This window comes from Poeciliopsis prolifica, unplaced genomic scaffold, assembly GCF_027474105.1.
Source record: "Poeciliopsis prolifica strain line A6 unplaced genomic scaffold, Auburn_PproV2 SCAFFOLD021, whole genome shotgun sequence".
Classification (NCBI taxonomy): Eukaryota; Metazoa; Chordata; class Actinopteri; order Cyprinodontiformes; family Poeciliidae; genus Poeciliopsis; species Poeciliopsis prolifica.
The window spans coordinates 9,143,810-9,169,114 of NW_026562396.1; the positions used below are offsets into that span (position 1 = coordinate 9,143,810).

The 25,305-nt window shown below is 40.1% G+C and overlaps 2 protein-coding genes across 4 annotated transcripts; both read right to left on the bottom strand.

Moving 5' to 3' along the window:
• Nucleotides 1-644: 644 nt before the first annotated feature.
• On the bottom strand, nt 645-15,221 carry LOC129369402 (homeobox-containing protein 1-like). Of its 3 annotated transcripts, none has more exons than XM_055044769.1 (10): nt 15,059-15,221; nt 8,778-9,269; nt 7,701-7,786; nt 7,502-7,612; nt 7,266-7,422; nt 5,867-5,949; nt 5,587-5,682; nt 3,921-4,009; nt 3,770-3,853; nt 645-3,227 (listed from the first exon to the last, which is right to left on the bottom strand). In XM_055044769.1, the coding sequence occupies exons 2-10, from the start codon at nt 9,266-9,268 to the stop codon at nt 2,922-2,924; spliced, it is 1,503 nt and encodes a 500-aa protein (XP_054900744.1). In that variant the 5' UTR covers nt 9,269; nt 15,059-15,221; the 3' UTR covers nt 645-2,921. The 3 variants fall into 3 exon arrangements, with proteins under 3 accessions (XP_054900744.1, XP_054900743.1, XP_054900742.1); XM_055044768.1 differs by having other exon boundaries at nt 3,921-4,012; XM_055044767.1 differs by having other exon boundaries at nt 3,921-4,015.
• A 2,427-nt stretch (nt 15,222-17,648) lies between these two features.
• tdp1 (tyrosyl-DNA phosphodiesterase 1) lies at nt 17,649-24,865 on the bottom strand. The gene is made up of 16 exons (XM_055044940.1): nt 24,767-24,865; nt 23,635-24,240; nt 22,881-22,924; nt 22,687-22,742; nt 22,384-22,480; nt 22,261-22,295; nt 21,699-21,793; nt 21,429-21,594; nt 21,239-21,317; nt 20,919-21,095; nt 20,740-20,788; nt 20,105-20,171; nt 19,271-19,378; nt 19,037-19,139; nt 18,815-18,923; nt 17,649-17,811 (listed from the first exon to the last, which is right to left on the bottom strand). Exons 2-16 carry the CDS (start codon nt 24,236-24,238, stop codon nt 17,738-17,740), a joined length of 1,863 nt encoding a protein of 620 aa, XP_054900915.1. The 5' UTR covers nt 24,239-24,240; nt 24,767-24,865; the 3' UTR covers nt 17,649-17,737.
• Between the last annotated feature and the right edge of the window lie 440 nt (nt 24,866-25,305).

Below are 25,305 nucleotides of genomic sequence, written 5' to 3' on the forward strand. Positions count from 1 at the left end.
TATACGTTTTTAAGAGCTGAAGAGCGCTTCTCAGTGATTTGACGGCTGAGAGACGGAGAGAGAGAAACCGAGGGAGGTTAGCAAGCATCATTTTTCTCTCCCTACTGCTGCTGCTCTGTCGTTCACTCAAAGTGATCACTGAAAGTGACAAACAGCTGGGACTCTAAGCACCGTCGTGTTCAATAAAGTGTCACTAACACGAAAACAAGAAAACAGATTAATGCAACGACTTTGTGGCAGTATGCGTTTAAAACGCACGGCACACCCAGAGGACGCACAGACATACCAAAAAAACAAAAACAACATAAAATAATTAAAAATCAAAGATGAAACAAAAATAGGAAGATGATGTAATTCACATGATTATTTGACACATCTGATGTGCCGTTTTGATTAGCATGTCTCGGTCATTTAGAGCCATCCGTAACTATAACACACGTCAAAAATACACCGATAATAAAACTCAATACTTTGGCTAATGTTCCACGCACCTTTCAACGACAACACTAACTCAGGCTGATAGTTCCTCTCGATAGATGCTTATATGTTTATATATTGTTAGATAAAGTATACCATATGGATGTGTGTGTGCGCGCACACCTACTTACACGCTTTGTGTAGGTTTTCAGCTCGCGTTCCGTTCAGCTCGCGTTCCGTGTGTAGTTTCTAAAACGGGCTGAATCCATCCGTCCTACGTCGGAAGGCAGATCTCACAGTGATCAATCATTCTCGGATACAAAACCAATAAATAATAACCGATCGAACTTCAAAAGTCGCTTTACATGGCTATATTATATACAAACGTTTGTAGTTTTGGCTTTCTTCGGGTCGCAATAAAATCTAAGAAGTGAATACTGAGGGTTTTTTTTTCTTTTTTTTGTATCTACTGAATATCACGTTCATAAATATCGCTTAAATTTATAGCCTTAAAATACTCTGAGCAGCTGTTTTTAATGCAGCTTAAATTCCTATTTAGTTTCTGATGGGCTTGTGGAAGCAGTGCATTAAAACAAATAAAGTCTCAGATCAGCTGAAGAAAATAAAACAAAAAAACAATCAAAGTATCTGAAGTTAGACTCTAAAATATGAAAGCGGTTTTTCTTTTGTCTTTTTCTTAGATATTTTAAAGTCAGTGAGAAAATGTTTAAACTATATTTAGCGTTACATTTTATGCGTGGCCTTGCAAAAGTATTCACACCCCGTGATTCTTTTCTTTCACGTTGTGTTGGTTGCAGCCACAAATGGCAGGATATTTATGGCGTATTCTATGTGATACACCAACAAATTGTAGTGGAACTGTGGAAAAAGTTTTACTCAGAAACAGAATTTAGCTAAACACATGATGATTCACACCGGTGAAAAGCCGTTTTCATGTGGGAACTGTGGAAAAAGTTTTAGACATAAAAAGCTTTTAACTCAACACTGGTGAAAAGTCGTAGAAGTATTTTCCTATGTTGAGGTTCACTATAAAATTGATTTGGTTAAAAGACTTCCCTGTTCCTGGAGGAAATAAAAAAATATCCAGAGCATGACGCTGCCACTACCCTGTTCTGATATTGGGGAAAAAAAATAAATTAAATAAAATAAAATAAAGGATATCTGTGACGATGTGCCTCATCCGTCAGGGTAGACCAATTCAGTCCAATTCTATGCTCTGGGCTCAGAGCGACGTCATAAAATACAGGGTTTCCCTCAGCCTGGCGGGCCACCAGGCTGAGCATTGCTAATTTAGTTGAGAGTTTTTTTTTTAATGATTGCCTTTTTTTAAAGACCTTACAGTTGGTGTAAGGTCAGTCTTCCAATAACGCATAACTATAAAGTTACATTTTCAAATTTTCTGTCAACTATAAACATAAAAATATGGCAGGATGACTGTGGCTGACTATCCTAGCGCCCCGAGCTTAGCAAGTTTTCTATATCGGGTAATATCATTTATCGGCCGTAGCAGTATTATTTATATCAGACATCAATATTGGCACAAATTTGTAAATCGGTGCATTAAAACCCCAATAAAACAGCATTAAATATAGTGGTTGTAATCTGACAAAATATGAAAAGCTTCAAGGGTTGTGAATATATTGCAAAGACACAGCAACCAAGATGCTCTTTAAATGTATCTATATTTTATAGCCAGTTTAGTTATTATATATAAAGCTTACTCTGCGGGGTTGGGGGGATTATTCTGCTTCTGCCTCTCTGAAAATAATTACTTTTATTATCATAAAAACTGCTGCAACCTCAAGCTTGTTCTGTGCCCACACGGATTCATCAGCCAGAAATCTGGCGTGAAATGCGACGACGATCACCATAAAAGATTCAGTAAAAATAAGGAAGAAAAAAAGAAAAACATGAAGCTCATTTTTATATTCCTATACACTGAGGCTGTTCAGTTGAAATCACAGTGCAAGACCCCTGAAAGCATTTGATTCCCAAGCCAAATACAGCGTAGCCCTGCTGTGAGTGACGCAGTCTTCTACGGAAGCCTGCACACGAGGCTTCATGTCCCACCGGACGGCCATCCGGGGAAGAATTAAACCCGCCTCCAATCGAAAACAAGCCAGCAAAGAAATGGCCCGGGACCATTCGGGCCGTTTCCCTGGGAGCGTCGGAGCCGGAGGTTTTCAGAGAAAACGACTTTTCTTTGCAGGATCTGATCTGAGACGCAGGTTTGAATCTCCTGCGGATGGCCAGAGACGGCGAACGTATAAAGGTTCGTGGTTATCATCATATTACACTATTAACAGCTAAACGAGTGTAGCAGAGTAGGTTGGTGGTTGGAGGTAGGGTTGGGAGGTATCTCAGGGTTGGAGTTTTACACAACGTTTGGTCTTTTTGTTCACTTATAACATTCCTATAAAATCTGCTTGCATATAATGGACACCTGTTCTGACAGCTCCAGCGTCTGACGGTTTCCTCCTCCGTCAGTCGTCATCCACGCTTTCCATCTTGATCTGATTCCCCGCGTCCGCCTGATTGGCCGAGGCCGGGCTGGCGCGGCCGGCCGCCGTCTTCTCCGACGTCACCGTGTCCTGCGGTTCGGAGAGCACGACGTGGAGGCCGGGGTCGTCCTGGAGGGACGGGGACGGGGGGGACCAGGACGCGCCCGTCATTCTGGACCCTTCTGCCTGAGAGCCCGCCCCCGACAGGAGGGAGCGGCCGATCAGCGAGGCGCCCCGCTGGCCTCCCCGGGCCAGAGCGGAGAACCAGCTGGGCAGCTGCGGCGGAACCTGATGAAGGGGAACCGTTAGGGAGACGGTCAGCAGATGCCGGGATTGTTTGCTTACCAGGACTGTAACTAACGATTCTTTCAATTAATCGTATAATCAATCAATAATCAATTTCAATTAATCGTATAAAAGTAAATAGCCACATTCTGCAGAGTTTCCGCTTAGCCACTTTACAATGTTAGAAGACGCAAATGAAACAATTCAACTTTTTTTTTGAAAAAGAAAAACATCTTATTGCAGCAACAAAGAGCAAAACAATACTGTGTAGTGTTGCTCTGTTTATGTTTTCAATAATTGCAACAGGTGCTCAATTTTATTTTACTTTTTTGCAGAATTTGAATCAGGCAAAGCTCAAACTGCCACTTGAGTTCAAAGTTTACAAAGATTTTTCTTTATATCATGAATCCAAAAGATGCATATCTTTGTACAGCTACTGCTCTTTTATTTTTTTTCAAAGAGTCTTTATACTCCAGTCAACAATTAATTGACTGCTGAATTAGTCAACAATTAATCACAACTAGTCGTTGAAAACTAATAGTTACCTGGGTGGGAGAGGACAGGTCAGCTCGACTAAAAGCAAACTGCCTGGCCGAAGCTCTCTTGTCAAACAGGGACACGTCGCAGCCCTGAAACACGCAACAGGTTAATTACACGCTGCATTAAACATGGCGGTGCCGTGGAGGTCCAGCTCACCTGGTCGGGGAAGTCGTTGCCGTCCACCTCGTCGCCGTTGGACTGGCCTCCTGGACTTTCGACCTCGATGCCATGGCTCTCTAAGATGGCTGCTTCTTCAAAAACACAAACCTTATCATAGCATATCGAAGCTGAACGAGCGGCAAGAGTAAAAGGCAAGGAGGGAGGGGCCGGCTCTAAAAGCACTGCATTCTCCAGTGTTTTGAGAATGCTCAGTCAGCTTCTCAAATATTACACATGCATGTTAGTTACACAATAAATTATATTTTCCAAACTTTATAGTAGAATCACAACCTAAACTGAGAGTTTCCAGTGCTTTTCTAGCTTTCAACACCTCCCTTCAGTATATCATGAGCTTCAGGTGTTAATGGCATGTTTTAAACAACTATTGGATTTAATTGCTTATATTCACATTTTTATAAGGGGGCAGAATTATTTCACAGGTCTGTGGGAAAGGAGGAATGTTTGAGGGGGCTAATTGCTTAGGTGTTTAGTCACAGTGAATTCATGTGAGGCCCAGATTATTCAGCACAGCTCTAATTCATATCTAAACCTGATTTACAAGAATAAAACTGGACATATTTAGGACTTTTTGACATGTGGAGTTAAGGTTTTTAAACTTGAGGTTTTACTAGAATTGCGCTGGTGTTGTGGCAGTCGCTGCACGTTTGGACAATTATCCCCTCTGGTTTTGGATGTTGGGCAGCTGGAAAACCAAAGGGGATAATTGTTGTTTTTTACAAGTGGGAGAAGCTTCTAAAAAGCTTAAATAATACCTGAACTATGACCCCAGAACCCAGGGGAGTTGAAAAGCAGAGCAGGGCCAAAGAGATGCTCGGCTTTCTAACAGCCAGACAGAGGTTTCAAGAGGAGCGGCAAAAGCAAATGGGGCAGGTTAGCAGAGCTAGATAACTGATGTTGTCATCCAGAACATGATACTGGTGAATATTGTCTCTGCTGCCCTGAAATTGAGCTGTTGGCGTATCGTGATGGTCATGAAGCTGCCGCACAGTCTTCAGTCAGAGGCTTCTTCAGAGTTGTTGCAAGACTGACAGCTACCAGAAATCCTTCCTGCCCACAGCATCACCATCCACAATGACATTTTGAATATACTTAGATAATGTGTTATGTAATCAAATGATATTTTTGAACTGATGAAGGGATTATTAAAAATAAGATTTCACATATTTTATTGTCATTTGTAGCACTTTAAAAAATGTCTGATATTATGATATAATAATAATATAATATTGTGTCATTTTGATTAGCTCTTGCTCCCCTCTGCTGTCATCTTGCCTTGTAGTTTGTCTATGTGTTTTTTATGCGCATTCTAGTTTTTAGTATTTTTACTAAGTGCATCGTAGTTGTCATTTTGTTTATGTAATTATGCAGTTTTACTTTTATTTCTCTTACTTTTACCAAATGTTTGAGGACTGCCGGTGAAAAATAGCCTTCTGGCTAACTCTGGTAAATGTAGAGAGACATGCACTGTCTCTAGAAGAAATAAATAAATTCACATTTAAATAAAATTATTAGTACTATTCTAAAAGTCTTGAAGTAAAAATAGTAAAATATCAACAGTTGGGAAACTAGATAACATCTAAAATGTAGTGCACTCTAGTATAAATGCATGAGCATCTAATACAAACACAGAAGTAAACATTACCTATGTTGGCACGTCTCTTGATGTCTTTACGGCGGTTGGCGAACCAGTTGTAGACCTTAAGAGATGTAACTCTCTCCAAATCAGACAGCTTCTTTCCTGCCACACACACACACACACACAAACACACACACACACACACACACACACACACACACACACACACACACACACACACAGATACATGACCTCTGAACGTCCTGCTCCATTGTCTCCACGATTACAATACAAAGTATGATGCAGTCAAACAGTTTGTGGTAAATTAAAGTGGGGAAAATAATACCTGGTTTTTGAATGACAGCATTGCAGGCAGTAGCAATCTCCTCCCTCTTTGCTTCGTCGGGATACTGGTTATCACTGAAGTAGCTGTTTGTACATAATCACATTCATTACAGGCAAGTTCTTTCACTGTACCTGCAATCAGCCACAGTGTGGCTGTGCTGTGCATGTCATAGCACAGCCACAGACTTGAATATATAGACAAGTTGCATGTCAAAGTTTATAGCTGGAAATTTGGCGCTTGCACACAATACTGGCTATGGATGGCATGATTCTTTAACATGCCATCCATAGCCGCACTGCTGCGGTAGATCAATGCTGTTAACAAAATGAAACCTGGAGATGTAGGTACTATTAATTCAGTGCAGTGTGCCTCAGCAAAGGGGAAAAACACAGAAAAACCCATGAACCACTCGAAACCACTCCTATTCTTTGTTTTTCACAATCTCTGTGTTGGCTGTATGACACACAGACCTGTTGTGACTGACAACACCTCCACAGGATTCAACACCAAAAAACCCCAAAAAACACGCAAACGTTTCTCACACAAAGAACATCCAGAACTTTACATTATGGGCTCGATGTTAATTTTGTGATTATTAAGAAGTGATTGTATGAACACTGCTGTGCTGGATTAGCTAATTTAAGCACCTGCTCCACTGATGATCTGTCAGAGTTGGTGTGTGGATCACCTTTTTGTTCAATGAACCAAACCAAACGGAGTTCCACAGCACATCTACATGTTAGGGTTGTCAAAGTCAAGCTAGCACAGTTGACCTACACAAGCCATTTTTTTTATATTAAAACTTTTCACTGACCTGTGAAATGCGATACCCTTGGTCCTTGTTATCTAGTTTTTGATATACTGATAATTAGTAGCAAAGCACTGCCTTCTTTTTTTAAAAAATATATATATCAGCCATACATTTAAGATTCAGCGCATTATGCTGACAATTTGACAGCTAAAACCAACGGTAGTCATCAGTGGCTAGTAGTTTTGTTGATCTTGTGCGAACGACTTCACACTGCAACATGTCTATAGATCCATTAGATAAATAAGAATATTATTGAAAAGTTCATTTATTGCAGGAACTTATCACTCAGTGAACAGAGTAATTACACACAGATGGAGCTTAATTTAAATCTGTTAATTATGATTATGTTTTGTTTACAGTTAATAAAGACATGACTTTAAAATTAGAATATTACCAAAAAACAGTTTTAATACAGAACTGTAGCCTTAATAAGAATTTAGTTTAATGCCTGCTGAACTTGACACGTTTAAATGAGCTTCACTGGGTCCCATATTCTAATTTATTGAATATGGCTGTACGTTTATACGAACACTCAAAGCTTCCAACAGGAAGCACAAGCTACTGTAAAATCTTGTTTTTGTTGCCCACCTCTCCATGACAGCCAGACACTCCTTCCTCCAGGTGAATCTGCTGCCCCGTCTCAGCCGGAAGCCCCCGGGGGCCGAGGCGAACGGTGGGGGGGTCTGGTGCCAGTCCATCATGTCCTCCAGAGCCAGCGGGGCCGCCCGCATGGCCAGAGTGGCGCCTGTTGTTACGCAGATTGTTAGCTTGCAGAAGTTTAAGCCGGACCCACATTAAGAAGGTTCTTGTTCACACGTGGTTACCGGGGTTTGTCTTCTCCAGCTGGTACCAGCGAAAGAAGGCCCGTTTCTTCTGCTCGCTGAGGTCCGACCCTTGCTGGAGAAGCCAGTGGGAGATCCGACTCTGACTGATCCCTGGAGGATGACGACTTTGTGTCACTCGGCAGGGCTTGTCAACTACTGTTTTTTGTGTACTCTAGTGTTTCGTCGGCCCAACACTCACCTGTTACCTGAGCAACCACGGCCTGGGAGATCCGTCTGTTCGCCAGGAAGGACTTGATCTCCTCTTTGATCACACTGCTGTCCCTCCTACAATACACAGCCACAAAGTACAAAACCTATCTAAATCTACAACATCAGAGGAGAACATTAGTTCACACTTATAGTATGCAGGTAGCAGAAACAGTGTGTAAAAATGTGTATAGGTGTGAGGATGTGTGAAGGTAATGTTGTTTGCTCTGCCTCTAGTTTGAATTCATCTTTACACATTTTCAAATCAATACTACCGAGATGCTGCGGCCCGGCTGCAGACTGCAGATGAGACGCATCAGAGTACGCGCGCGTGTGTGTGTGATTCAGACTGATATGAGCCTCTGACTGAATGCGGCTTTATCTACCAGGGATGGGCGATACTGCTTAAAAATAACATCTAAATTTTTTTTAACCAGATCTGATTCTGATTTTTTTTTCTCGCTTTCTTTTCTAAAAAAAAGAAGAAAAAAAACAAAAAAACCCTCAAAATTCAAAAAGTGGCTTTTATTTCCATCATTGCTTTCTTTAAGTGACAGAAAGCAATGGAACGATGGAGTATCAGGGTTGGGCTCTGAATATTTTTGTTTAATTATTAAAAATTGATTATATGATATTAGCAGATTAAGGCCACTATTACACAAGTAAAATTGTCTTAAAAGTTGACCTGAATTCAAAGTCCAACAAATAGATACAATCTGACAAACCAGATGGCCGCCTTGAGCATGCTGACATGACTCTGAATTATGGAAACTCAAGGAGTGCATTAATGGAAAAAGAAAACAAATCCAGATTTTCTAAAAATAAAATCTTTAACAATCAAAAATTCAATTAAAATCAATAAAAATGATTTATCACCCATCCCTAATATTCTTTAAAACTGTTCATCTCTTTCAGACTGCACTTAAAAACTTTATTTTTATCAAAGACTTTTGGATTTGGTTCTTCTTCTTTGGTTCAATTACTATGTTGATGGCTACATTTGGTTTTCTTTTGATCTGGCTCTTTTTTTAAATTGGTTTGTCTTCTTGTAAGTCTGGTCACATCTTACCTCATCAAGAACTCCACTTTATCATCCAGATCCAAGTCTTCCTCACTGGCCTCAAACCCAAAGCCCGGTGCAGTCACGCTGCCTCCGACCACCGCCAGAGAAAACCGCGGTGGAGAAAGCTTCCCGTTGGCAACGGCACCAAGTCCATTCTGGACAACAACCGGCGAGGCTGTCGGGACCGGCAGAGGCGGGGAGGCGGTGTCCAGGTTGTTGCCAGGTGACAGGGAGAGTCGGTTGTCCGGAAAAACCGTCTGAGTGGAGGCGGAAGTGGTGGACGAAGAGGCAGAGACGGAGTTGGAGGAAGACAAGGAAGACGAGGGCGGCAGGTAGGAAGCTTTGCGGGTCTGCTTGTGGCCATTCTGTCGGTCCAAGTGATCGAGTGTGTCCAGGGCGTGGAGGACTTCCACCTGAGTGATGCCGGTCCGCCGGAGCCTCTGGAGGAGATCGATCTGTTCGATGGTGAAGCGAGGCTCCTCACTCTGCTGGAACATCCTGGAAAACATCAAGATTAGAAAGAGTTCAAAGTTGGAGCACACCAATTCCAATATTCTGGGCAATCATCCAGATATTTTTAAACAACCAGTCATATGTTATAATGTCACAATTAGGGATGCACGATATATCGGCAGTAACATCAGTATCTGTCTATATGAGTAACTTTAACATATCAGTATCAGCCCACAAAAAACTACCAATATTAACAACCCATATTTATTTCCATCTTGTTGCTGTCTGTTACTTTGAGTATATTTTTTCCAAATGTGTCAAAACGGTGAGGAAATATATACGATATAGGTAAATATAGGCTATGGGTCATAAAATCAGTATTAACATTCAATCTCGATACTGACCCAAATTTTCATATTGGGGCATCCAAAGTCAATGAAGACTTTCAATGTTCCATGAAACAATAAAAAAAATATTCTAACTGCACATGAGGCGATGCTCTCAAATGTAAATGAAAAGTTTAGTGTTTTTATCCTAACTACTAATTAGCTAAACTGAAAAAAAAACAACAACCATCAATTCCTTGAAAAACAAAACTTTCACAACAAATTAACCACAGACAAACTCACAAGCGTTTACAAAATTATTTAAAAAAAAGGAATTAAAATCCGATTCCATATCATAGTAAAACTAGTCGAAGTAAAACCATCTTCTCATGGCCACCTCCAGCAGCATAATGTTGAGGCAACCACTCACTTCTCAGGCGATTTGGAGCAGTCAGTTAAATCTACAAGACTAACACCAGGTATGTAGGTGTGTTGGTTTATACCAGTCAACCATTAAATCCAAATAAATCCAGGAGGCTAAAGATGTATTATATTAAGCTGAAAAGTTTTAAGAAACTACATACACATATCAAGGTATTCCCTTATTGGCTCAGAGCATAAGAAATGCTGTATACCAGTGCAGGGTACATAAAGGAGGCTCCTCTCTTGCAGGTACCACAGACAGCAGATAGGGCCATCCGTAGCAGAGCATTGTATTACAAGTAGGGCTATGTGATATATCACTAAGATATAAAATATTAGCATGTCAAAAGACTGTTTGGAACGTATCATTTCTTATTTGTTGGCTTTTATATTTGAAGAGTCAGGAAATTGCAGCATATCGTGAATCCTTAACGTCTGATGACCTTTACTCACTGTTTAGAGAGGCAGTCAGACACTCCACCAACTGGATAATGATATTACTGCTTTTGTAATTTGAGATGCCCATGTCAGCATTTTACTGGAGGGCTTGTTATACTATATGTTTAGCTGAAACTGACTTATGTCGGTTTTATTTCAATTTAACAATAAAAAGTAACCAGAAAAATTCCTGGAAGAAATTTTGGCCCGAAAACTGGAAGCAGTGATGAACTCAGACCTGAACCTTCAGAGACACATAAAGAACGTTTCCAGGAATAAAGGAATAACCATCATTGTGTTTATCTTTAGTGGCACTGATCACTGCAACAGTAATCTATGCCACTAGTCATATCTTCATAGATATACAAAAAAATAAAAAATAAAAAAATACGTAGACAGCTGCAGCTGATCCAGAACGTGGCTGACTTCAACTAATATGCTATTTTTTTTTTTTTTGCAAAAATGCTAAAATTGGTTAATCTGCTAACTTAGCAGGTTAGACAAAAACAACAAGTTGACACTTGGAGGTGAAAGCACTATAATGTGGGGATACTTCTGTCCAGCTGGGACAAAGTAGATGGTCAGAGTTTATGTAAAACAAAAAATTGATAAGACAAAACACAAGACAATACCAGAAAGAAATCAGTTAAATGGTTGAAAACGAAACCCCCAAGACCCAGCCAAGGGTTTACGTCTAGCAACCCTGAACATCTAATGGCTTAGATCTTTTCATGACTCACAATGGTGAGACGTAAGAGTAAATCTTTAGCAAAACTTTAAAGTATATGTCCACAGACTCCCTCTGCTCAATCTGACTGAAACATAATATACAGCATGTAACGATTAAAAAACAATCTCAATAATGACTAATAAAACAAACCAAAGAATGACTGCTTTAAATTTACATGTCAGCTTTTTAACTGCAGCATTACAAACTAAACACACACACACACACGCACACGCACACAGCAGCCTCTTGAACAGCGCTCTGCAGCTGCTATCCAGATATGAAGTGCATTCCTCCAGATTCAATCAGGCTTTTATCTGAGCAGAGACGCTTTCAACCCCAGTAATCATATAACGTTATGCAAATGGCCCCAGTTCTGTATGTGCTTATTGTGTTGTGTTCCATGATTTCAAAGGGAAAATGAACCCAGAGCTTCAGCCTGGAAAATGTAAATTCTAATCATTGGTTGTATTTTTGCTGTGCCTCGACTCTTAAAGCATACAGTCACCAAATTAAACTGAAAAAAAGAGAAAAGCTGCCCTGATAATAACAACAAAGCCGGTCTGTGCTAGAGGTGGGGCGGGAGGGGGAGGGAGCAGAGCAAGATAAACAGAAATAAGAGATAACGCATCCGTCTTAATGCGTTTCTTTCTGGAGCAAAGAGAGAGACAAGAAACAGGCAACAGAAGAAAATTAAAGTCAGCAGGCAGATCGACGCATATAAAAAGAAATGGCGATAGAGGGTGTGTGTGTGTGTGTGTGTGTGAGTGCGTGAGTGCGAGTGTCTTAGGAAAAATGCCAAGAAAATTTTACATCTCTGGCAGCCAAGCTACATAGTTTCTCTTCCTGCTGCAGAGGATGACTCATGGTATATCAAATCAGACTGAAACAAATAACAGAGAGCTGCAGAATTACAGCAAAATGGGCTTGTGTTGGTAAATTATTTATGAGGGAATATGCAGGTTGTCAATCTGCATTAAATTACTTCCAGGTCTGATTTAAAAGGTGATACGGCTCAACAGATATGCACTGAAAATAGCAGCAGCGACGCCATGTAAAAGAATCGAGTCCTTAGAACCTCTTTGCATTGTGTCGCAGTACAATGGTCAAAACTTTTAAAGATTTTATTGGGATCTTATGCGCCACACTGACACAATCTAGTGCATAAATGTGAGGAGGATGGAAAATATGTTATTTTCAAACTTTTTTTTTTTTCCATTGTAGAAAACAAACCAATATGGCCGTTATGGAAGAGTGATAAGAAGGAAACCATTACTGAAATAAGTACAGTTCACAGTTTGCCGCAAGATATATTAGGGACACAGTAAAAAAACAGATTATCTTAGCCAACATAGAAACACTGTCACAAAACAGTGCCACGGGGTAACAAGGTGGTGGCAGCATTATGATGTGGGAATGCTAGTCAGAGTTGATAAGAAGAGGAACTAACAAAGCCAAAAACAGGAGAATCCTGTATTAGAGGTGAAAAAGAGTTCAGATTGCAGGGAGAACGTTAAACTTTAACTAGGACAGCGAGTCTGAACATACAAAGTTACAAAGAGTGGTTTAGATCAAATCATATTCATGCGTTAGAATGGCCATGTCAAAGTCCAATCTTACATCCAACTGGGAATCTGACAATACCTGAAAATTCATATTCAACCTAATCTGCTATTTAATCACCCAAATTATTCTGGGTGATTGAATAAATCCAAATGCATGCCACACTTTACAGATTTTTACATGTTAAAAAAAAATAAAAAATCATGCATTCTTTTTCTTACCCTTCACAAACTGCCCTTCATACTTGTGAAGTATTGCATACTTTACAATCATGCAATACTTTATTTGTCTAAGGCATAGGATTCAGATAAAACAGATTGTGTTTGACAAGCTAAAGGAGTACAAATACTTTTGAAAAGTTCTGCAACCCTGGAAAGCTTACATTTTTCTAATTATAATCCTTTTTCTCTGGTGTATTCTACCGTATTTACAGCACATCTGAGATTGATTTTTCAAAAACCACGTGTGGCTTTGTGGCTTGAGCGATGTAGATCTGACATTGAGAGAGAGTATGAGGAACATGTTTAGTCATCTTCCTTTGTGCACGTATTTCCAGGCCGCACGAGTCAGAGCCTCAAAAACTCCTCAAGACGATGGCCTGAAACAGACTCAGATGCCAAGGAGTGCGGAGAACGACGGGGTCAATCCTATAATGCTGACAAGACGCTGGTAGCTTCTTGTAAAGTGTCTCCAAAGCAGCGTGGGGATTACATGAAAGTGCATGCACTGCCAGAATATTTTGACCCGGCGGCTCAAAACTCTGCGTTTCAAAACGACAAGCGAGATGCTCGGGAGACGAAGCTTTAGTGGTGATTCCAATTAATGAGGTTGACCTCTGTCTGAGGATTACATAATAATCAGGACTAAAATAAAAATAAAATAAGCAAATTTGTAGCACCGTCTGATAAGTTCAGTCCTACACACAAACCTTCCACACTATTCAGACCTCAGTCTTCCTACACACTTTTCCTCTCAAAATTAAGTAGTTTTCCAGACTCAGTTTCCCAGCGTGCTTTCCTTTTAAGTCCATTCTTAACATAAGTGGATCGCTCCACGAATAGATGATGGATGGTTAGGGATCATACTATTGTAAGAATAAAAAGGATAATAAAAAAAAAAACGATGTATTTTTTAGGCACCTATATGTTTGTGATTGCAATAGTGCCACTAATATTTTTCTTGAAAAATGTTCCCATTTGAATGTGCTTCTTCAGGATGCCATTTAAATTGCACAGCACCTACTTTGAATCACATGTTTTAAAGTATTGACATTTATTCATGCTCTTTTGAACCGAAACAGATAGTTGATAAAATAGTAAGAATGACATTTCTGATAATACCGTCAGTTTTGGAGTGGTTTCATTAGACATCGTCAATTGAAATTTATTGAATCAATGATGAATCGAAATTCTCATGATTTTTTTTTTAACGATAAATGCTCACCGCTTCATGGAACGATGGGGGAAAAAAATAAAACTTTTAAACTAATGGGGATGGAAACGCAAATATTTTTGCCATCCCATACTGCATTTTACCATCCTTAATAAGCCCTGGAAAACATTTAAATCATCTTCCAGAGTTCCCCGTGGACAGTGTGGGACATTTGGATCCTGTGTGCTTTTCTCCAAAAATAACTCGATGCCCGCTGAACTCGATCTCTCCACCAAAAGAAGAGTTTAAACTTGTTAAACAATAACTGTACAGCAGGGGCTGAACCCAGTGAACCGGCCGTCCGGGATTCTTACCCAGACGTGGCATGGGGAGCGTGTTCTGCTGCACACATGTGGAAGCAGAGATCGGCTTTACGACCGGACTCGCAGCCGAAACCGCATCAAGAAAAACACCAACCGCTGCTCAAAGTGGCCAGAGGTTACACTGTGGGTGTCTCTAGAAGTTGCGGGGTTTATTATGATCAATTTCACGACCAATTACGTAAAAGTACACTGGGTTACAGCCCTTAAGCCTCGCTTAACCATAAACGTCTGCGTATTAAAAAAAAAAACAAAAAAAATGTCCTTGCGCATATATTTGTGTAATTACGCATAAACCAGGCGTGTGAACGGTGTTATTAGCATTTACCGACGGCTAGGAAAAGTTGACTTTTCGTTAGGCTACCGACAAACTGTATATATACCGATAATAAGTCCAAATGTCCCGTTTTATTCAGCTGAACCCGTACAGGAGGCGTGAAACTAACCAGCCGAGGAAAACCCCGCGGCTCTGGGGATTTTTAAGGAGTTTGCAGTTATCACCTTACTGGGAGAGAGAGGGGGGGAAAAAAAAGGGGAAATGCATCGGGGCTAGCAGCCGCAGCTGGAGCGTTTGAAGACAGCAGTTGTTAGAGCTGAAACACTCACCTTATTCCAGTCCGAGAGCCTCCACAGATGTTAGTTTGATCATATATCTGCCGCCTCGGAGCGCAGAGACTCGGGGACTGTCACAGTTTTCCCAAAATGTCTCCCCCCTGCTTCTAATTGGGTTTCAATCCGCCGTCAGACAGATTCGCCTTTTGTCCGGCAGACAGACGCCATATTGACACTGTGACGCGAAGGCCGACGGGAGTGGTAGTTCAAAGGGTTTACTGTACCAGAAGTCAATACGGCGGGTAGTTTATTATGGGCAGGATGATCAGGACCACAAAAAAGTATATATTTTCAGTAGACTGTTGACTTAGAATAATCAAATTTACTTGGCTCGTTAATTTTCCTCTAGTCTCCCAGATTCAGGAACAACCATTCAACATCAAACTTCAGACATATCTAGAGTTTCATCCGGAGAATTTAATGCCTAAAATGTCACATCAGCATTACACCCAGAATATCAAGAAGTCCAAACACATAACAAAACATACAATTACCTTCAACGAGTTGGAAAGGAAAACACAATAGGAAAGACACAAGAATGCATTCTTGGGAATTGTTCTCGGCTGCAAACAAAGCAATTCGTTTTTCTGCTGTAAAACAGACATTTTATAAGGAGGTGTATTCCCTTATTTTAATATATGCATTTGAAGGTGTGTCCTCTCCTTGTAGGCTTTAAAATTGATTTAAAGTTAATTTTATTACCCTCTTTGAGACCTGTCAAAATCCAAAGGCAAATATATGGAGAGAACAAAGGTTATTCTCAAACAGGGTCTTCCTGTACCAGTCTCCTCCTTTTTACATTCCAGACCAAAATTTATACTTCAGCTAGACCTGGTGGTTTTCTGCCTCAGCGATTCATCAAGAAACTGATTCAAGAAACTGATTCCTGTTATAAACATACTGGCACAGAAATCTGGTGTCAGATGATAACTGTGAGTTTGGATCTAAAAATTGCAGGATTATCTACTTTTAGAAAAACTCTTTTAGAATACCTGAAATATTTTACTTCTAAAACTTTTAGTTTCCTAATCCTGTTCTATTTCAGTAATCTAAGATGCATGCAAATTAGTATGGTTAGACTCTAAGTAGTTCAGAACACGCTATTGATACTTAAAAGAAATATCTTAATACATTTGATTATACTTCTAGAAGAATTGTTTTCTAAAGGTTTTAGTGTTTTGCTGAACTCCTAAACAAACACCAAAGAATTTTACTCATCCTGATAACAGACAGACTCCCTGTGTCTACATACCCCCTATGGGAATACAACCCCCGCCTGTCTGAAGACCCTCCTTAGTAATTTATGTAAGTTCAGAGAGTCAGCAGTTGTTTTAGTTTGGATCTTTATCTAAGTTTACCTAACTTAGAATCAACTCAAAATGTTCATGCTACATCGAATATTTCATATGCACAAAGGTTAACTGTTTCTAAAATTAATCTAACCAAACTTATACTCCCAACAAGACGTTTCCTCATTTTTTTCCCCCTCAGGAAGTAAAGTATGTAAAGTACATATATTTCACCGAGTTAACACTTAGCTAACTTCAGTAAAACTACACCTGCATCGTATTTGGAAAACACATAACTGAGATATTACTATTAAATAGCGGCTGAAGTAGTCTCTATTAAAACGTCTTCTCTAATTATCTTTTTATTCAATGTACCACCATTTATGAGTTCAGAATAAATTATTTAATTGCCCTAGCATGAAAAAGATAATCATCTACTGCATCAGTGATGTTAGGAGCACTGAATCCAATATAGTGTGTCGCACTATATTGTATCCCACAGTATAGTGTATGTCTATATTGTGACTATATACTGTTTTTTTGTAAGACATACAAAAATTGAACACAACTTTTTTTTTGTGGTAACATGCCCGTATAAAAGGTCTCAATACGCTTCCTTCAAAATCAACTTAATGACAAAAAGAGTAAGTACACAGGAAATGGTGTAATTTGGAAGTAATTCAGCACAGATTTGTTAATCGTTTGCTTTTAAAAGGAGCCTAGCGCATTTAAAATCGACTCGCTGCAGGAAAGGATACAACGGCTGTAGAGCGTGAAACCTCACCAACACAACCATCTGCCAGCTCCATTGCCCAGTTTATCTGGTATTCTAATTATTGCAATAAAGTCAGATGATCTGTCTGCGTTTCATTACCGTCTCCTTAACTGGGTGGTTACCCATTTTGACTGGGACGCTCGTGAAAAAGGGAGCTGAACTCCTCTGTGTCTTCCGTTGCGGCAGCTGTTTTTAACTCCAGAATGCCACTAAGGAGGCTGGAAAACAACAACTTGGGAGAAAAGCATTAATTTGGGGAATACATGGTCAAGAGAGATGATCATAAAATCTGGAGAATGCATGAGGTGTGGCTTCTACTAATAGAAAACAATGCTTTATGGAACGTAAAACCTTCAGAAGCAAAAACAACCTGAACATTCATATAATGAGGATTCAGCCTCACGTTAACTGGAGTTTTTAAATGATGAAATACAATATTAAATTGATATAAAAGTATTACTTATATCTTTTCAAACATAAATCTCATCGCAACATTTAACAACACAACTAGGCAGTGAGACCAGTGTAATTTATTTATTGAAAATTGTCTACAGCATAGTATAAAAATAGCTTAAGTTCACTAACGGCTACAGAGTCGACTAACACCGTCTAAGAGGGGACCCAGATGTTGCCGTGAGTGTCTGGTTCCTGGCTGTACGGGATATTCCAGATCCATGGCTGGTCTGCAGAGAACAGATGGAAACATGCTGTGAAACAAAAACAACTTTGACTTATAAAACCCAAAATGATCCCAAGTTGCACTGTTTGTCTTAGACAGTTTTTGCTGTCCAGATTGAAGATGGAGATAAAATTCACTCCAGTGAGAAAACTAAAGAGTGCAGCAATTCCTGCTTTTATTATTTGTCTCCTCTCATCTGTATGCATGTAAATTCCACGTAGAGTTTGAAAACAATTGTAATGACTACAGAGTTTGGACAATGTTTAACTAGTTTAAAGTTTATCTACAGAAACCACTCCACAAAATGTTTTTGTGTGTTTTGATGAATAAATCGCTGCCCTAGGATTGCAGTTTTCTCTCTGATTACCGATCTTTAAAAAAATACAGATTGTTTTGTCTGAAAAGACAACTATTGTTAATCACGCTTGTGTAGATGTCAGCTGGTGGGCAGGCCAGTAGGTGAGCTCTCTCTCACGGCAGAGCAAAAACGAATAGTGAATCATTTTCAGACCTTTTCATAGATAGATATGATCAGTGAATAAGATCTCATATGTCAGCATATCGCCATCTCACAAAATGAAACAAATTGGGGCTGATACATTTCCCTACAATACATGTTTACAAAATGAAAGGACTCACAAATATTAAATTGTGTTTGGATAAATGTAACTTAAAAAGGTCAAATACAGCCCAGACTCTTTAAATAGAAGAAGTCCATTAACGTAAAACTAAATCATGGATTTCAAATCACACCCCAACTTCAGCATCATCATCCACCTTTGACATGCAGTTTATTCCCCACAAGGGGGCGCCCTCTCCAGCTGACTGGATATGGAAAAAAGAAACAGAAAACTCCTTCAGGGCCCAAATAATTTTTATTTATTTTAATCATTCTTGTGCCCCACCGACTCTGTCACTCTGAGTGGAAAGCTAATATGGCCAATATCAAAACCCACTAATGTTGGAATTAGAGAGTGTATGTCTATTCAAAACACAAATATCTGTACCTGATGGCGAGTAGCTGGTAGGCGGGAGGTCAAAGGGCACCGGGAATCCAAACGTAGAGGAAGAGGAAGCAGGAAATGGATTGGTATCAATGGGGAATGTCTTCATGCTCTGTAAAAACACAACCTGGAGTTAACTCTGCACTCTGTTCATCATTTGCACAGGAGGATTATCATGGCGGATTAAAGCTGTTCTTTATTTATCTGTTTGTGTGTCCCACTTACAAACGCTGACGGAACGTAAAGGACCCCCAGCTCATAGGAGCGCACCATTATCTGCGTGTTGTTCTTCTCCAGGGCTCCCCATGCCGCCTTGGACAGGTTGGCACTGCAGCACACGTCCGTTCGGTCATGCAAGAGGGGACAGATCGATGCAAAACGTTGATCCATGCATATTTGATCAGAGGAAATAAAAACGAGAAGTGGCGGCAGCGTGAGCCTGCAGATCTACACACGCACCTGGTGACGAGGAACCAGAGGAGCTGAGTGGAATCCGGTGAAACCCTCATGTACGTCTTGATGTGTGGCATGGCATGAGTCCTCCCCGTCCTCCTCGCCTTCCAGCGGCTACAGAAAAAACACACACACACACACACACACACACACACACACACACACACACACAGAATTATAAGATTTCAATGTTGAAATCAGAGAAAAGTGCGCAGCTTGTTACCAGAAATCTGAGCTTTTTAAAGCACAAAATGAATATTTAGTTTCATTTGTTTATTTACTTGAAATGAAATGCAGTTCGTTTGACTAGAAAGTCTGGTTTGTTTAGGGAGGTTTAAATGCGCAAACAAACTCTGTTTTCGGTTCGGTTGAAATGAACTCTGGTACGATTTGACACGAAACGGACCGGAGAGCACGCCAAAAGCAGGAAGTGGACGGTAGAGCAGGGCATCCTGGGTAAATAGAGCCAAAACAAGTTAATGAGTCTCAAATTACAGGAAGAAATGATTCATGGTCTTTTACCAAAAGAACTCCTTCTACCGGTAAAACCTGATGCTTCTCCATATTTGTTTCCATTTTGTGAAGGAAGAGGAGCTATTCTTTTTTTGAGGTTTTTGTGTCGTTTCATTCTGTCGTTCTGAGTGCAGCGCCACCATAGGTGAGGAGGTGAACAAGTTTTTCAATTAGTTGAAATTGTTTGTTACATTTTCAGCTGCTTCGGTTTGCTTTCACACTGCACTGTGGAAAACGTCATAATTTTGGTTGTTGTGATCACCAAAAATGAGTCAAATCCAGATATGATCGACAGCTGTGAGCTAGCATCAGGAGAAGTCGACTTACTGGAAGTAGGAATGGAGCCACATCTGTTTCTGAGCCGTCTGGATGCTGTAAGGGAGAGAGCCTCCAGCTGGAAACAAAACATGAGGATCCATCCGTCAGAAACCCACGTCAAACACAGACACTGGAACAATACTATTTTATAACTGCTTTCGGACCATTTTCAAGTAAAATATTGAGAAAGACATTAACAATGCAAGTTATTAAAGACCAATAAATTTTATTATTTCAAAGAATTCTTTATGCTGGAGCTGGAAGATATTTTAAATATCAAAAATAAAGCATGACAACTAAAAACAATAGAATCATGACGTCTCCATAAACAAAACCATCTTTCAAAAAATGACAAATGGAAATTATTGAGCTCTTTTTAATTTATTGTGCAATTAATTGAGTCATTGCAACAAGCATACTGTAGAGACATAATTTAACTAATCAAGAAATCTGACATTAATCCACACAATGGCAAGAAATAAAATGAAAAATATCCAGAACTCCAAAGTGCGAGCAGATCATTTATGCATTTTATTTTCTCATTTTACACAAAATGTAAATTTTTTTTAAAGGACGAATCTCAACTCCATGTAATTTAAGCATCATCACATCAATGTTTCCACATTTCACAGGAAAAGACTCACCAGGGTAACCTTCCAAACTCTTCCTCACATCTTCTACTGACGGATAGAGCTGCAAAGTGGCATCACATCGAATTATTCCTAAAGAAATTTAAAGCTGACCTTCATGTATGTCAGATAAGATAAACTTTAAAAAAGCCTTTTTAACATTAAACAGAAGAATCAACACTTCAGGAACGAACCAAATGAACGGGAGTGTCTGATCGGAGGGAGGATTTTCCGAGCGTGGTCAGTGTGCGCTGAAATTCCCCTGCCAGCCATTTGGTCTTATCTGTCCCCATGGAGCCGATGCTGGAGAACTGGCCAATCACAGGCCACCGTTCCTCATCTGGAATTGGATTTGTGTGATCATACAGCAGCTAACGGGGGCGAAAAAGAACAAGCAGTTGGGCGAAAAAATGTGGGAGTAAACAGCTAAAAAGAGATGCACAAAATCACAGTGGTGTGGGGTGAGAGAGGAGGTCAGTGGGATGTAGCAGAAGAAAGGGAGGACAGTCTCCACCTTCCTGAGCCTCAGGTGGCCCCAGCGCTCCATGTCTGCGCCGACGTATCTCCCCGGCGTGGAGGCGACCAAATAAACTCTGAAAACAGAAGGAGAGAGAAACGTTTCTGCCCTGCCTTCGTCTGCAGCATCATCTTACAGTATAAGCCCTGCTGTGGATCAGAAGGTTCATCCCTCCACTAAGCTTTACCGGGTCTCTGACAGGTCGTGCTCTTTGATCCGCTGGATCCACTCGTCCAGTTCTGGAGCGCGGTACGACGCCAGGTACTCTAGCAGGTCTCGCTTGAAGAAGGTGGGCGACTCCCCTGAACTCTCGCTGCTCCCCTCTGGTAACCGTGGAAAATCATCCACCCACCCAAAGCACAACAAAAAACAACAACAACAAAAAAAAACAGGTTTAGCAGCAAACTTAATAAACGTTAACCAAGGTCTTTCCTTCCCAACAACCCCTGAAACACCCACCCTTGCGTCTTCTGATACCAGTCCGCTCTGATGAGGTTGGAGGTGAGGATGATGACTCTGAAGCCTTCCTCATACCATAGCAGCATCATCTTCCTGCACAATAAAAACATGGAAGTTTACAAAAGTTTCGTTTCAAATCTCAACCAGCACCAGACCAGTGGAGTCCAAACAGCAAAGATTTGCTCTGATAGCTGAGGGAGTTGATATGGATGGAAAGTTTTTATTTCATATTCACACATGGATTCAAATCCTCTCATATTGTAGGTGAAACACATTGCAAGCCTACTTTTCTAACCTGGTTATTTTGCCTTTAATCTTAAAGCAAGTATAACCACAAACATCCAATGACCAAGAAACTGAAACTTTTAATTCCCATAGAATTAGTATTGGATTTTTGTATTTATTAAGTTTATTGTGGAGTGGGTAAAAATAACAACAAAAAAAAAAACCACAATAAAATAAAATGTTCTATTTTAATTTGATTTTTAAATCGGTCTTCATCAAAAGAATTAGACAGGAGCTATAAAAAACAAGCCATGCAGGAAGAAAAAGATTCTTACGTGTGGTGAGTTCCAAAAGCAATGTCCAGTTTAGCCTGAAACATGAACATTTTTCACCTTAAGAGGAAGACGTTACTCAGAAATCTGTCTCTACATCTGCTGGCGTCGCTACGAGGTACGTACCTGGCAGAAACGAACGTGTGGGAAAGGCTGACCCTGCTGAAGGAGCCGTGCCTTGGCCTCCCGCTTATCTCCATGGACGATAAGAACTGGACAATGTCTGAAAACCAAAACAGAGCCGTAAAATCACAGCCACACGTCATATCTCTTTTTACTGGATAAAAAAAAACCCGGCTAATTTTCAACCATTTCAACCATTGTATTTGCTCCTTAATCATATCCTAAGTAGAATGTGGACTTTCAGAAACACTAAAAAAAGACTGAAACCTGAATATGTTGATAAATCAAATGAGAAGTGGAAGTTACCTGAACTCTGAAGGGAACTGCTTCACCATCCAGGGAATATCGAAACAGTAGTTAAACTACAAAAGACAAGAGCAGAGGCATATTAAAGCATGGAAATATATTAAACAAGAAAAAGCTTTGGTGAATTAACTAAAGCAAATTTTTATTAAAAAAAAAAAGAGTCTAAATTGCATCATAAAAAATGAGTTACTCACCTGGACAGACTCTTTCAGGGTCCCAAATAACGGGGACAAGATGTCTGCAGAAAAGTTGTTATATTTGTTAGATAAATAAGGGACTGTATATAGCAGAGAAATATTCAGACCCTTAACGTTTTCCCATGTTATGGCCAGATTATTGTTTTGTGATTTTATGCGATTGGCCAACATGATGGAAAACATCACATGGTTTTCTACTTTATGTAGTTTGGTTCATTCGTTTAGTTTCAAATGGGTTCACATTCACAATTCAAATAGCTTAATAGAAATTTTATTTTTGTTTGAAAATAAGGTAAGAAGAAGTTTAAACAGTTATTCCTGATTAATCCATATATGATCTTTTCTCACCAAATAAGCACTGATGTATTGATAAATGACAGCTCTTTATCAATACAGAGCTCACCTGGCTGCAGCTCTGGACCTGGGCTCTGGTCCAGAGCTGAGCCCAGGTCCAGAGCTGCACAGCATTCTGGGAGATGTAAGCTTGGATAGGCTTTAGCTGCTCAACCTGTAGTGGCCAGCTAAGCTAGGTTGGTGGCATCAACTAACTTACTAACTAACCTCACAGCTGCTTAAAAAAAAAAAAATAATAATAATAATGGAGATAGAAAGTTTGACTGAAGGAATAGAAACAAGGTCATAGGTTTTACTTTTCTAACTCTGACCCAGTTCAACCAGCAGCCACACAATGAGGCAGCTAGAGGAAGATGAGTGAACTCCTTCCTGTAAGATTTGCTCCCAGCAGCCTCACCTCTGATGTGCAGCGCTCCGCTGTTGAACTTCCTGTCCAGCCCTGTGACTTTGTTCAGGTAGAATCTGTAGGTGTCATTAAGGCAGGGAAAGGACGTCTCAAAGAAGTCGTCCGGCTCGTCTATGTAGTAGAGTCGGCCGTGGGGACTTGGCGGACGCTCGCTCTCCACCTTCGGCTTTTTCGTCTCGCCATTTGGCGCTGCCTGGTTCGGCAGCTTTCTCTGGCTGCTCCTTTTCCCTTCTGCGTCGTCTTCGCCGTCACTGTCTGAGAGAGCCCAGCCGGAGCCGTCTGAGGGCTCTTTCTTCCGCTTCTCACTACGCGACGGGCTGGTTTGGAACTTGACTGGGTTCCTCTGGTTCCTCGCTGCCGACTGTCTGGCCTCAGAACCAACAGCGAGAGCGGACGCAGGGGTGCTGTCCGGTTCTGCTTTCACCTCCGGGGGAGCTGGTTCTGGTACCGGAGAGGGAGACCCGCTGGAGACGTGCCTGGACTCGGCTGGCCGACGGGACTTTGGTGTTGTGGTTCCCGAAGGAGGTAGAACTTCATCATCGTCGTCGTCGCTGCTGGAGACGGTCCACTTGCCATGCAGACTGGCCTGAGACATCCCTGAAGAGACACAGTGAGGAGGAGAAACATTTCATTCATTTTATTTCACACTGGTTTTTAAAAACAAGCAACAAGTAGGACAAGAGAAAACATGTGCATACAGAACCAGGAACAAAATAATAAGCTTACCACTTTTTCATAATCTGTGTCATATAGTTGCAAATAAATAATAATAAAAAATAATGACTATAACAGTAAAATAACAATAACTGAATAGTGGTAATAGTAGTATTTTGTATTTATTTTTAAATTGGTTGATGCTTGTGAACACAAACTATATTATTATTATTACTAATATATCTATAGTGTTTGCAGAAGAATAATTACTTTAATTTTTAGACATAGATATATTTTTCCAATTTATCCTAGTATAACGGTGGCTGTGAATTTCTGTCCAGTTATTGCAAGCAGCTTTGCAAACACAAAGCTGCATGCAAGCTATGGAATGGACGACGAGCAAAAAAGGAAAACAAATAAAATCAAAGTAATGTTACATTTAATCTTCGGAGTTCAGTGTTTTTCTTACCAAGTCAGAAAAACGAGAACGGACACAGGTCCACGACAATAAACGACCTGCTCCGCCAAACTTTGTTTCACTGTTTGAGAAGCGCTCTGCAGAAAAACGGAACGTACATTGAAATGAGTCCGGTCGGAAACGGCAATGATTGTCTTGAGTTCCGCGTCAATTTTGATTCTAAAAAATAAATTAGAAATTACAAATGAACATCGCGGGGTGAACGCTGGAAGATGAAATGGAGGCGTGAATAATAATAATAATAATAATAATAATAATAATAATAATAATAATAATAATAATAATAATAATAATAATAATAATAATAATAATAATAATAAAACGGGTTTTATTTATTTATGTATCGACTTGTTTGTTAAGTTTCTTTCTGTAGTTCCAGTAGTAAAACTCTTGAATTTAATTGATGTGAGATTGCAAGGAATTTGATGTTTTAGTTGGGTTTCTTCATGAATAGATCAAAAAGTGGAGTCTGACAGAACTCAAACTATACAGCACTGCAAAGCTGGTAGACATGCCCTAAAATACTTCAA